The sequence below is a fragment of the Pteronotus mesoamericanus genome, unplaced genomic scaffold (assembly GCF_021234165.1).
Source record: "Pteronotus mesoamericanus isolate MK-2021 breed Mesoamerican mustached bat unplaced genomic scaffold, CSHL_Meso_final contig_116, whole genome shotgun sequence".
NCBI lineage: Eukaryota > Metazoa > Chordata > Mammalia > Chiroptera > Mormoopidae > Pteronotus > Pteronotus mesoamericanus.
Window position 1 is genome coordinate 22962535 of NW_026555027.1, and position 12056 is coordinate 22974590.

General features: G+C 42.3%; 1 protein-coding gene across 2 annotated transcripts in view; it reads left to right on the plus strand.

Annotated features, from left to right (window-relative positions):
* The window catches only part of KCNAB1 (potassium voltage-gated channel subfamily A regulatory beta subunit 1), a 311123-nt gene that overhangs the window by 233116 nt on the left and 65951 nt on the right, over nucleotides 1–12056 (plus strand). For both annotated transcript variants that reach the window (XM_054579914.1, XM_054579924.1), the window contains exons 3-5: nucleotides 4771–4808; nucleotides 9203–9282; nucleotides 11621–11665. In XM_054579914.1, the coding sequence (XP_054435889.1) occupies nucleotides 4771–4808; nucleotides 9203–9282; nucleotides 11621–11665 (163 nt within the window). The remainder of the gene's footprint in view (nucleotides 1–4770; nucleotides 4809–9202; nucleotides 9283–11620; nucleotides 11666–12056) is intronic.

Here is a 12056-nt window from a genome sequence, read left to right on the forward strand (position 1 = left end):
ATCTTAAAGCACCCATAAATACATATGCTATCCATATTCTATTTTATACTAAAAATTTTTTAAATAACTGAAAAAGAAGACATTTAACTATTACTATTTTTTTCATAATTTAGTACTGCTTTTATTTGGGATCAAACACCTGACCTCTTTTATTCTGTACCAAAATGCCAGTCAGACCCCGTATTTTGCACTGTGCTGTATGGTATACACCCGTAAATACTTAAACTGGGGTTGGTAAGTAGTTTTATTCAGATTCCCTTTTCAGATTCATATTTCTAAAAATAAGCTCTTCCCAGCATGGCTAGAATTATTGTAAATGGCTCCTGTAAGTAGGGTGTTCTCCTCTAAAATCTGTGTATGGTGCTGGCTTTCGATGTTGTGATGCTTAGTCTTCAATAGCATTTTGTACTACAGTTTAAGTACTTCAAATCATAGTCCTTCATTTGTGCAATCAAAAATTAACTACGAGACCTGTGAGGTGTCATCCTGCAGAGCTAAAGGTTGCCGGTTAGACTCCCAGTCAGGGCATATGCCTGGATTGTGGGCTCAGTCCCCAGGTAGGGCGCGTGCAAGAGGCAACCAACTGATGTTTCTTTCTCACATTGATGTTTCTCTCTCACCCTTCCTTTCCTTCTAAAAATGAATAAATAATTTTTTCTCACATTAATTGGCTTTATTATATTTTACAGCTAATAGTTTTTTATAAATGCAATGTTGCATTTAGTTCGAATCTGGTATTCAATAGACCACGCTGTTTTAATACATTTGTTACACTTAATCAGAACTGAAAGTTCTTTGGGAAATATATTTCCAAAACCCCATTAATCTGTAAATGGTTAATGCAGTTAAGATTGATTTTGAACTAATACTTTTGCCTATTTAAGAAAAGACTTTGCATCAGTCAAGCTTTCTTAATTAGTAATACGTTGCTTCTTTTCTTTATTCACTTCAGAGATAAGATCTTAGGCCATAGGAATTTTTAAAAATTTACTGTTGTTCAGTTACAGTTGTCATGCCTTTTCCCCCATTGCTCACCCCTTCCCCCGCCTCAGTCAATCCCCGCCATTGTCTGTGCCCATGGGTCCTTTATTCCTGTTCTTTGCTTGCCCCTTCACCTTCTTTCCCCCATTATGCCCCTCCTCCACCCTTCTGGTTACTGTCAATTTGTTCCTTATTTCCAAGTCTCTGGTTCTATTTTGCTCATTTGTTTGTAGGTTCCACTTATAGGTGAGATCATATAGTATTTGTCTTTCACCGCCTGGCTTATTTCACTGAGCATAATGCTCTCCATTTCCATCCATGCTGTTGCAAAGGGTAGGAGCTCCTTTCTTTCTGCTGTGTAATATTCCATTGTGTAAATGTACCACAGTTTTTGATCCACTCATTTGCCTATGGGAACTTAGGCTGTTTCTAGCACTTGGCTATTGTAAACAATGCTGCTATGAACATTGGGGAGCATGGGTTCTTTTGACTTGGTGGCTCAGGATTCTATAGTCCCGGCAGTGGGATCGTTGGATTGAAAATCTTTAAAAAATTAATTAAGAAAGTTAAACTAAACAATGTTGATTTATTTTCATAAAGTTTGAAATCCAATATTCAATGGCCCAGTTGCAAAGAATAAATTTCAGACCATCAATTTCATTTCTGGAAACTGACTGTAGTGTAGGAAAGTGGACAGAATTATTCTTTAACAACTGAATTTCCCGAAGACTCTATTTTGTCAGGACGGAGAGAAGCAAATAAGATATGATGCAAATATTTGTGAATGCCCCTATAGAAAAATATTCACAAAGTGTAGATGGGTTGTAATGTCAGCAAGAAACCTGGAACTTCCAGCCAGTCTTTGCTGCTAAGTGCAGATAGGACTACTCCCTTTGACAACATGAACCGTTTTTAAAAATCCCCACCATCTCAGCACAAGTAAGCCAGCGGATTCATCACGCAGACACTGACCTGATTCTGCTCCAAGATATAGAAGAATGGCTGATTCATGGTGTTAATTACTGAATTCATGGCTTGTCTCATTTTAGCTTTTTAGCCCAAAGCAATATCTGATGAATGAGAAAATCGATGGACTTACAGACTCCAATATTTAGTGCCTCTACCAAACACTGCCCCCTAGGAATCTGATGCTTGACAGGTCCAATGCCAGCCCCACCCTTTGTGAGAGTCCTGTCTGCAGATAACACATAATTTGGACCAGTGCATTCTACACCCACTGGTCTGAGACATTTCTCATCACAAAGTAAGCCATTTCCTGATGTTTTGCCTTGTAGGATTTCTTATTCAAAAATTCTTGGACCTCTCCAAAATTCTCAAAACATCGCAAAAAAACATAGCTAACAGGGTGCTATTATTTATATCTGTGTCCTCATTTGCTGCAATAGAAAACGCCACCAATAATTTAACTTACCCAGAAAGTTTTCAAACATATTTTTAACATGCTGAACTACAGTGTTTCTGGTTATACTAAAATTTGCAAATGCTTGTTTATTCCCTGGAGACATCATCATTTCTGCTGCATTCAAAAGAGACTCTTTTATAAAAGCATTGTCTGTAAAATGGTTTTGATGCCCCTGCAATTTTTTCACTTAATAGAGAACTGCATTTCACAGCAGATCACTTATTTTACTCTCATCCAAATACAAACGCTGCCATTTCTCCAGCTCATTAAGTTCCTCAACACCCATCTTTTCTGTACACCAGTCATGGTGCCTTAAGTTGTAAATTTTTTGTGCAAATAGTCTTCATTTTTATGTTCTTCACATCCACCAAAAAGAAGGAAGGAAGGAAGGAAGGAAAGAAGGAAGGAAGGAAAGAAAGAAAGAAAGAAAGAAAGAAAGAAAGAAAGAAAGAAAGAAAGAAAGAAAGAAAGAAAGAACACTCCTATTTTTTTCTTGAAATACTCAACTGTGTGTGTGTGTGTGTGTGTGTGTGTGTGTTAGGAGATACACAAGTTAATTTTTCTTTTAATTTTACAATAAGAAATAGCAATAAACATGTGGTAAGAAATAACAACTGCATTTGATTTCAGTGTTAGAAAATACAAAGGAATGCATGTGGACTTTAACTGTGAAGGGCGTGGCCAACCATCTGTTGTTAAGGGAAACTGGAAATCAAATATTTGAAAGAAAAATTTCCTCATTATTTAATGTTAATAATGTATTCAAAATTTATTAAACCAGCGAACGGGTCGACATTGTTCTAGTCTGTAAGTGAGTGCAGCTTTTGGGCTGCACATCTGCAACCTCCGGGGATATAGAGTGTAATAGTCAATTAATTTCTAGCTTACCTTTATTTCAGTCTCTGGGAACTAGGATAAAAGGTACAATCAACATTCTATGAAGTATGACATTCTAGTGCCATAACTGATCTGAAAATACTCTAAAGGCAGTGAGATGCAGTAAAAAGTATATCCCTCTTGAACTTAGGCAAATGTGGGGAATCCCGGGTATTTCACTTATTGGTTGGTTGACATTAGAGTTCTCATTTGGAAATAGGAATAATAACATTGCCTTGTCGTTTGTCAAAATGATATGAGTATGCGAGTTTTTCAGCATATTGTTGGCATTTTGGAAGGTGTTCCATAAGTGGTAGCTATGACTGTTGTAATGAAATGAAAAATGTTTCCAACAGCATTTCTTTGCCCCACAAATGTGAACTGTGCCCAGGCTGCTCTCACGCCTGCCACCCCTTTCTCTGCATCATGTTTCCTCACTCGGCCTAATGGCCCACGTCACAGCTCATCAGCACACTCTCGTTTCTATCTCCTTGCCCCACCTATGCTCATACCTACAGCTGAATGCCTGTCCCTTTCTTCTTTGTTCAGTTACCTCCTTTGTGATTCAACCAAATTGTCACCTCTTCTACGAAGTCTTTCTTGAGTGCCACATCCCTCCAGTCTAGGGAGAGTACTCCCTCGCTTACTGAAGCCTTGTGTTTGCCTCAGGGGGAGACGCTGGTTCAATCACTTCATTGTCCCTACCACCTGGGTGTAATGTTTTTCCCTGGCATGTAATTAGGGCTCAAAAAAAAAAAAAAGGAGCAAGGAGGGAAGTGACTGTATACTGGAGTGGCAGAGCCCAGGCAGGGTCCGCTTCCCATCTACTGCACAAAGACAAGCCTGGCTGCTGGTTATGCCTCTCTTCCTTGCCTTCCCAGTCCTCACTCCAGCTACTGCCCCCACGCCAAGCCCCAAACCAATGGAGATTTCCATTCTGGATTAGCAGGTCACAACAGAGAAGGTAGTTAAGTGTCACCTACTGGGACTTGGAAGTGAGGACTGGAAAGACATTAAAGAGGGCTCCTTTTGAAAAGTAAAAGGGAATATGTAACAAAGTCAATTGTCAGAGACAAAGAAGGAAAGAACCATAATCCAAAATCTTACCTTCACTTTCAGAACTGGTGGCTCCTTCGCCAAGTAAGAGCAAGAATGGGCGTGTAGCCAGAGCAGACATGGTAACACTGCAGTCTTGCGCACTAGCATTCACGGTCCTCTACCAGAAGAGAAAGACCCTGTGAGACTGGGCTGTTCTAATATGGTGCCCGTGAGTGAAGAAAGGGCATCTTTTCCTCCAGGGACCTGCAGGTACCTCCTGGATAGTTTAGTGACAGGAGAATGGGCTGGACTTCAGCCCCCAAATGCCCCCCATCCAGCTACCTTCATAAATAACCTATGAAGTAGTCTTGTTGTAAGAAAGTGTTTCTTCTCATTATATACATATTTGAAAAATGATTATAAGTAATGTGCAAATATTTAATCTTTTCTAGGAACATGGGTGACATTTGGAGGTCAAATTTCAGATGAGGTAAGTTATTTTTGTCTTCTGTTATGCTGATCAAAGAAAATATAGAGGGAGTGATACAGTAGGGTATTCTTCCTGAGACTCTGGCATTTAACAAGGATAATGGTTTAATTACAGAAAATGGTTAAGATTGACTCAAAGATTATTTTCAATTTTATCTTGAGTCTTGTATTTTTCACATTTAGACTATTAATCCTGGAGACTGTCAACATATTATATTGTGCCGGCTCAGTAGATAGGGAAGGAACCAGTCTGGAATGAATATTAGTTACTTTACAGGAAGATTTTATTGCCATTGATTGTTTGTTTGTTTTACCTGTACCTAGAGTGACCAACCTGGTCCCTGTTTGCATGGACTTTCTCATTTTAGCATGGGACCTCGCAGTCCTGGGCAAACCAGGGCAGGTGGTCACCATGGCTTGGGCTAGTTAATCCAATCACTCTGAGTCTCAGTTTCTCCCATGTAAAATGGGACAATAATGTGGATCTTCACGGTCTGTGGAAAGAATTAACCATGTTATGCATGCCAGACATTTCTACAGCCTTTTGACTAGTAGGTAGCAGACAATAAATGGCACCTGTAATAATTATATTTACTATAAAAGTCCTTTAAATGTTTATTTTCAGCTTCAAAACAGTGCTTATCGAGGTGATATTCTTATCATTGGATTTCAAGAATACCTTCTTGTGAAATCTTACTATTTGTGACAGCATGGATAGATCTAGATGCAGGGGTGTCCATCCTGTGGCTGGCAGGCCAAATGTGGCCCAGGATGGCCATGAATGAGGCTCAATACAAAATTAAGTAACTTTACTTAAAACCTTTTTTTTGCTCATCAGTTTTCTTTAGTGTTTGTGTATGTAACGTGGGGCCCAAGACAACTCTTATTCTTCCAGTGTGGCCCAGAGACGCCAAAAGTTTGGACATCCCTGATAGAGGATATTATACTAAGTCAGTCAGAGAAAGACAAATACCATATGATAGAACAATTTAAAAACAAACAAACAAACAAATTGAAGCAGACTCATAAATACAGAGAACAGAATGGTGATGGCCAAAGGGGAGGGGTGTAGGGAGACTGGGTGAAAAATGTGAAGGAATCGAGAAGTACAAATTGGTAGCTACGAAATAGTCATGGAGATGTAAAGTACAGCATAGGTGATATAGTCAATAATATTGTAATACCTATGTAGGATGCCAGGTGGGTACTGGAAATATCGGGGAAACACTTTGTAAAGTATGTAACTGTCTAACCGCTATGCTGTATACCTGAAACTAATATAAAATAATATTGAATGTAAACTATGATTAAAAAATAAAATTTTAACAAAAGGAATACCTTCATGGCATAAGTGAGCTAAGATGATGATGCCCAGAAGGCCCTCCAACCCTCCCTGGCCTGCCTGCAGCGCCACCGAGGAGTCAGGGGTGGTGTGTCTGAGTGGGCAGACTCAGTGGGATCCAGCCCACTCTGCCACCGACTAACCGCATTTACTAACATCTACTAACAGCTGCCATATCAGTGAAACGCAGATGGTGGCCCCTGCTCAGGGGGATCATGGTTGAGATTAATGAGGCTGATGCCTATAAAGTGCTGAGGCCAGCGCCTGGCCCAGAATAAGCCCTTTGTAAAGGTAGTTTTTACTATCATTCCCCAGCATTATTTAATAGATCCAGGAGGAGAAGGCTTATCTGCACATTCTTACCCATATGAATTGCCTGTGCCCAGTATTGGGCATAGGTCATCATAGAAAGCTTGTCACACAGGGGATTCCTTGAGAAGCAGACCCTGAGATGGAGATGGGCATGCAGAACAGTATTAGGAAATGATCTCAGAATTAACACATGGCAGGGGAGGAAGCAGAATTGGGCAGACAGTGAAACTAAGCCATGAGGCAGTCTCAGCAATGACCTCACGTGACCCCGTGGTGAGGTCCAAAGCTGAGGTGGCCGTGCAGAATTGCCCCAAGTTGGGGCAAAAGAACTGAGCAATTACATCCCTCATCCAACAGTCATTAAATAGGGGCTGTCCCGCGAAGCAGGTCTGACGTTGGGCTAGGCAACTCTCTTTAGCCAAATGCAATTTCCAGAGAGGGCTGATAGCTTGTAGGCCAAGACTCCTTGCAGCTACGGAAATAAGTCCTTCAATTCTGAAGGAGGATCTGGGTGCCCATCACAGGGTCCGTTGCAAAGCCCTCTGACTGGCATCAGGTAGGATGTATCGGGGAGGCACAGAGGCAAGTCCACAGAGAACAGAGTAATGACTGCAGACTCATATACAAAAGAGGTGACAGGTGGGGAAGGAGGCATAAAGTTAATAATCCATTATACCCAGCATGTGCATAACCTACTGCCTGGTATGGTGTTTGGAAGGGAAAAGACAACAATACCTTCCCTTTCAGAGCAGAGGGACCTACTGTAAGTGCATCAATTTCCCCTTCATCCTTGCTCTGCCATTCCCAGGGCCTGCCACTGCTGCAGTGAGCCCAGCCTTGCCCAGGTGAGAGTGTGCAGGGCTGGCCTCTGAAATGAATCATCTCAAAATTATCAAGTGGACTCAAATGTGAACCTAGACAGTGCTGTGGGGTGCCTCCCAAAGATGATTTGGCTTCATTATAAAGCTAAACTGATGTTATTCATATGACTAATACTTTTAAGTAAGGATAAGAGTGTATTATCATCTTATAGCACCTAGTTTTCAGAGTTTTACTTATATTTTCTCATCTGTAAGGTGGTTACGGTTCCTTTAATCACAGGTAACAATAAACTCAACTCAAGTTGGCTTAATCAATAAAGGAAAAAAATTATTTTAATTTTCACACTAGAAGTGGAGACCTGAAGCAAGCTTTGGGGTTGACTCAATCAGTGGCCCCCACTCGATTTCCCAGAGATTCTCTTGGCCTCTGTGCATGAGCTTCAATCTCAGGTAGTAAGAGAGCCATGGGAATTCTAGGCCTCCATTAGAATAATAACTCCAGGAAAGAGAGGAGAGGTGAGCTTCCCCTGGGCCTCTGGGCTCCTTGGGGACCTGAATAGAATCACCCTCATTTTGCAGATGAAAAAACTGAAATACAGAGAGTTCAAATGACTTGCCCAAGTTTATTTATCCAGTAAGCGGTACGTTCAAGACCAGCAGTTGGTGTTCTGACTTAGTTCTGTGATTTCATTATGTCACGTTGGGGTCTTCAAATGCTATGTTTGGTTGGGAAACATCTCAGCAATCATTTAGTCTCACCTCTATCTTGGCGTCTCTGTCTTATTTAAAGTCTCTCTCTGTAAAAGATTTATTGTTTCCCAATAATAATCTAACAGTACGTCATGTGATATAGCATAAGGCCAATATTATAATGCAAGCATAATCATTTCTTAAACACAGAATAGTCACTCTGAAAAGACTGTATTTGTCTTAACTTTTAATCTTTATTTATGGTAAATGTCATAATGGTGAAAAATTAAAAGCAGTGATAGCTTTTAAAAGTAATAGCACTTTTGCTGCTATTTTTCTAAAGGATTTGCAGGGATCCCATTTTGCTAGCCTAACAATTTTCTTGGTTGGCCAATTTGAAAAACAGGAAAATAGTTTATCTTAGAAATGTTGATGAAGCAACTTTAGCCCACAATCAAAAACATAATGGAAAAATCAATTTTAATTATTTGTGAGGTGTGTAGTTTCTCAATTGACTAATAAGTCTAAATGAAAAAATGGCCACTCTCCACTGCACTTTACAGCTATTCCTCTATAGTTGTCCCTATGGTCTCATCACTCCTCCCACTTGCAATCAGCAGCACAGAGGAAGGGGCAGGAGCCTGGAGGTCTGTTTCCAGGCTGACAAGGGGGAGCTGGATCCTTGTGCCTCACCCCCTGCTGTGTGTGCCATGTGGATGCAGCTGGCTGGCCTCTCTCTGATCCTGCCTGGGGATTTGCTGAGATGTGCAGGCACAGTTCTGTCTAACCTTTGGCTCACCAGAACAATCTGCTGAGCCTTGAGGAAAAAAGGCACAAACTTTTAAGTCACGAGTCACCCAGGTGCTGCAACCTATTGGCTTAGAAAAAGGAGACAAGAAATGGAGTTGGCTGCAATACAAACGATCCTCTCTGTCAGAGAGATTACGGTGTCAGAGAGATTACGGTGTCAGAGAGAATGTTGTCAAACCAGGTCTTCTAAGCAGAGACAGAAACAATCCTTCCACTTCACTGTGCTCCTGACAAGGCTGCCTTATCCAACCCTATACATGCTGGCTGAATCTTCTTGTTTTCTTTCTTTACTACAACTGAGAAAAACACGGAGCGGTTAGTAAAATGTCAGCGTTCTTAAAGACCATTAAAGGATTCAAAATTGCTTGCCACTTTGGAAAGCATTTGGCTTTTCTGACTGACCTTCACATCCTCCTGCAGGTCGCTGAACGACTGATGACAATTGCCTACGAAAGTGGAGTTAATCTCTTTGATACTGCCGAGGTCTACGCTGCTGGAAAGTAAGTGGGTACCTGTTTGTGTCCCTCAAGTGGCGTTCCTAGAACCAAGGGACTCTGCCCAAACCATCGCTGACATGCTGGTGAGAAGGTTGGCCTTTGCCACACATGTTGACGGCATTGCTTTTCTCCCCTCTTCCACCACCATCACCAAGGCTCAGTGCTGTGGACCGTCTCTGGACCCCTCTGCCCACCCAAACCTTCCCAGCTCGGGTCCCTGTATGAAGGATGGGCTGGAAGCAACTGCCGTGGTCTGCATGAGGCACAGAGGTGGCCAGGACCAGAGCAGTGGCGGTGGAGATCAATAAATGTTAGTTCAATATATGAGTGAGCAAAAAAAAAGAGCAGATTCCAGCATGGTTGTTCAAAGGCTAGTCTTGTTATTTCATAACCACGTCTCAGTTTCTCAACCCCGGAGGGAAACTGGGCCGTTCTCTCTGCAGGGAAGCAGGAACTAATTTTCCTGTGTGCAAGCTTATCCCTCACCATAGCATTAAAGGTAGATCAGAGATTAAAGGAGGGATCCCCAGAGATGCCAAGAAATCCAGTATCCTTTAGAAGAGAGCATTTCAGACCCCAGTCAGAGGACAGAGAAGGAGGCTGCAAAGAGGCCTCTCTTCTTTTGCTGGAGAAGTCACATCTAGCTACAACCTTCCCCGGGGACTCAAAAGCTGGTTTGGGCTCTAGGACAGGGCACTTCCGAACTCAGAACACACAGGTGATATGACCTGACCTCAGCAGGCCTCAAGGTCCATGTCCTCTGGGTTCCAGCACAACAGGCACATTTTAGGACAGCAGGAATACCTTGGCCTCCTGCTGTGAACAGGGACGCAGCTGCAAGAGCTGAAAGGAACTAAATAGCTAGACAGCGGCTGGAGCAGCTCTGCAATTTGCTAACGGGGCTGTGGTACATAATCACCTGCAGGCCTAATGACCCCCTTCCAGGTGGGGATTACAATGAAAATGCTGGTCCTGCTGAGTCAGGTTCAGCATTGCCTGGTCGAAGTGCATTTCCCTTGCGTGTGTTTCCTCCTTGTCAAGGGCAGGTCTGTGTTTAGGGACAGTCAAGGAGGTACAGAGCCCACATCCCTGCTGTTTTCTGTTGAGTCCAAGGAGAGAAAATATAAGTGGATAAGGCCTTGCTCCTTTCAACATTGTACCCTTTCTCAGAGTTTTCTTCTTTTGTTGAATCCTACTCAAAACCAAATGAAGCTAAGGTGGAAAAAGGGAGGGATGATGAACCAGTTTGTTAGAGTTCTGTTTGTATTCCCACTGTGAAGAATAATCAGCCCTGGTTAATTACTGATTGATTGTCAGTGTATAACTGAGATAGGTTCCCACCGTGAAAAGCAAGGTTGCAAAAGGCAACCATCAGAGAAACAGAAGGGGAGGAGGCAAAGAACACTCTGGAACATTCAGTACATGTCTATTTGGGGTGTGCTCCATAGCAAATGGCATCATGGCTTATTGCCAGGCTCCTAAAAACACTCCAACAAAAATGGATCTCTCAATCACGACAAATGATTAGCGATAACTCCCATCTATGGGACCTTAATAGACAAAGTGTTAATTTCATTGATGTCCCCATCCACAAAAGCTCTGAGAGCACAGCTGTTTCTCACAAGTTGGTCTTACTGGGGGTGACCTAGAAGAAAGTATCAGTCTCCTCAAGCTTCAGTCCCAGCTGGGCTAGGTAGCTGGGGAGAAGACAGTTGGAATGCCTTTGGTATACCTCTCCATGGCCGAGCCTTAGGTGCAGGAAGGACACTTCTCTATGCCTCCTTATGTCCTGCTTCTATGATAGTGCTTGTCACTGGATCCTGGGATATTCTCTATGTGGGCCACTGCATCTGCAGCCCTGGGTCTGGCCCATCAAAACCCATACACGGACTTCTTTTTCCCGCAAGATCTCGTGGGAGTCAATATTGTCCGTCTAAATAGTACTAGGTCTCACTGTCCTCAGTCACAAGTGGAAACCATGGCAAATAGAAGGAAAACCTTGACTCCCCTTGGACACAACTAAGCAGGACATTTATAGATGACATCAGTGGTTTAAAAACACCCAACTGCCAAAGGACTCCACTGTTTCCCAGTATCAGGACCACAGGGTGGTCTCTTGCCAGCACATCAGGATTTGGCAGGTGCTCCCGGAATGCTCTGGAGCAGGATTCTGCAGGCGCAAGCAGAAACAGTGGAAACTGTGCTACCAGCCGAGAGAAGCTTCTATTTTCGGGACATGGAGGCTCTGAGAGTTCAAACAAGGGATGGCTCTGGTGTTTTGGATTGACTCTTGTGTTTCCAGGTCACTGTACCCTAAAACATGATCTGTTTCCCCCTCCAGGGCTGAAGTGATTCTGGGGAGCATCATCAAGAAGAAAGGCTGGAGGTAATACATTCATTGTCATCATGTACCTGCCTTTAAAAAGACAGTCATTATTTTGTACCAGAGAAGGGAAAATAAAATTGGATGACAACTGGCCAAAAGTTTGTCCAATAAAGTCAACTCTTAGTAATGAAATGATTTACAGTGGTTTGAGAATAATACCAGCAGGTTCCTTAGTTGTGCTTCAACCCTTATTGACCAGTCATTAATCACAATGAATTACCATGGGGTTGAGCTGAGGAAGAGGGAATGTTCAGGAGGTATTCATCCGTGAAGGAAAGGGATGCTTTCATGGCTCTGACTGCCATTTATGGTACTTTGGTGAAGGAAGCCACCTGACAGAAAGCTGATTATTTATACACACCTATTTATTTGCACTGTTCTTTTTATTCAC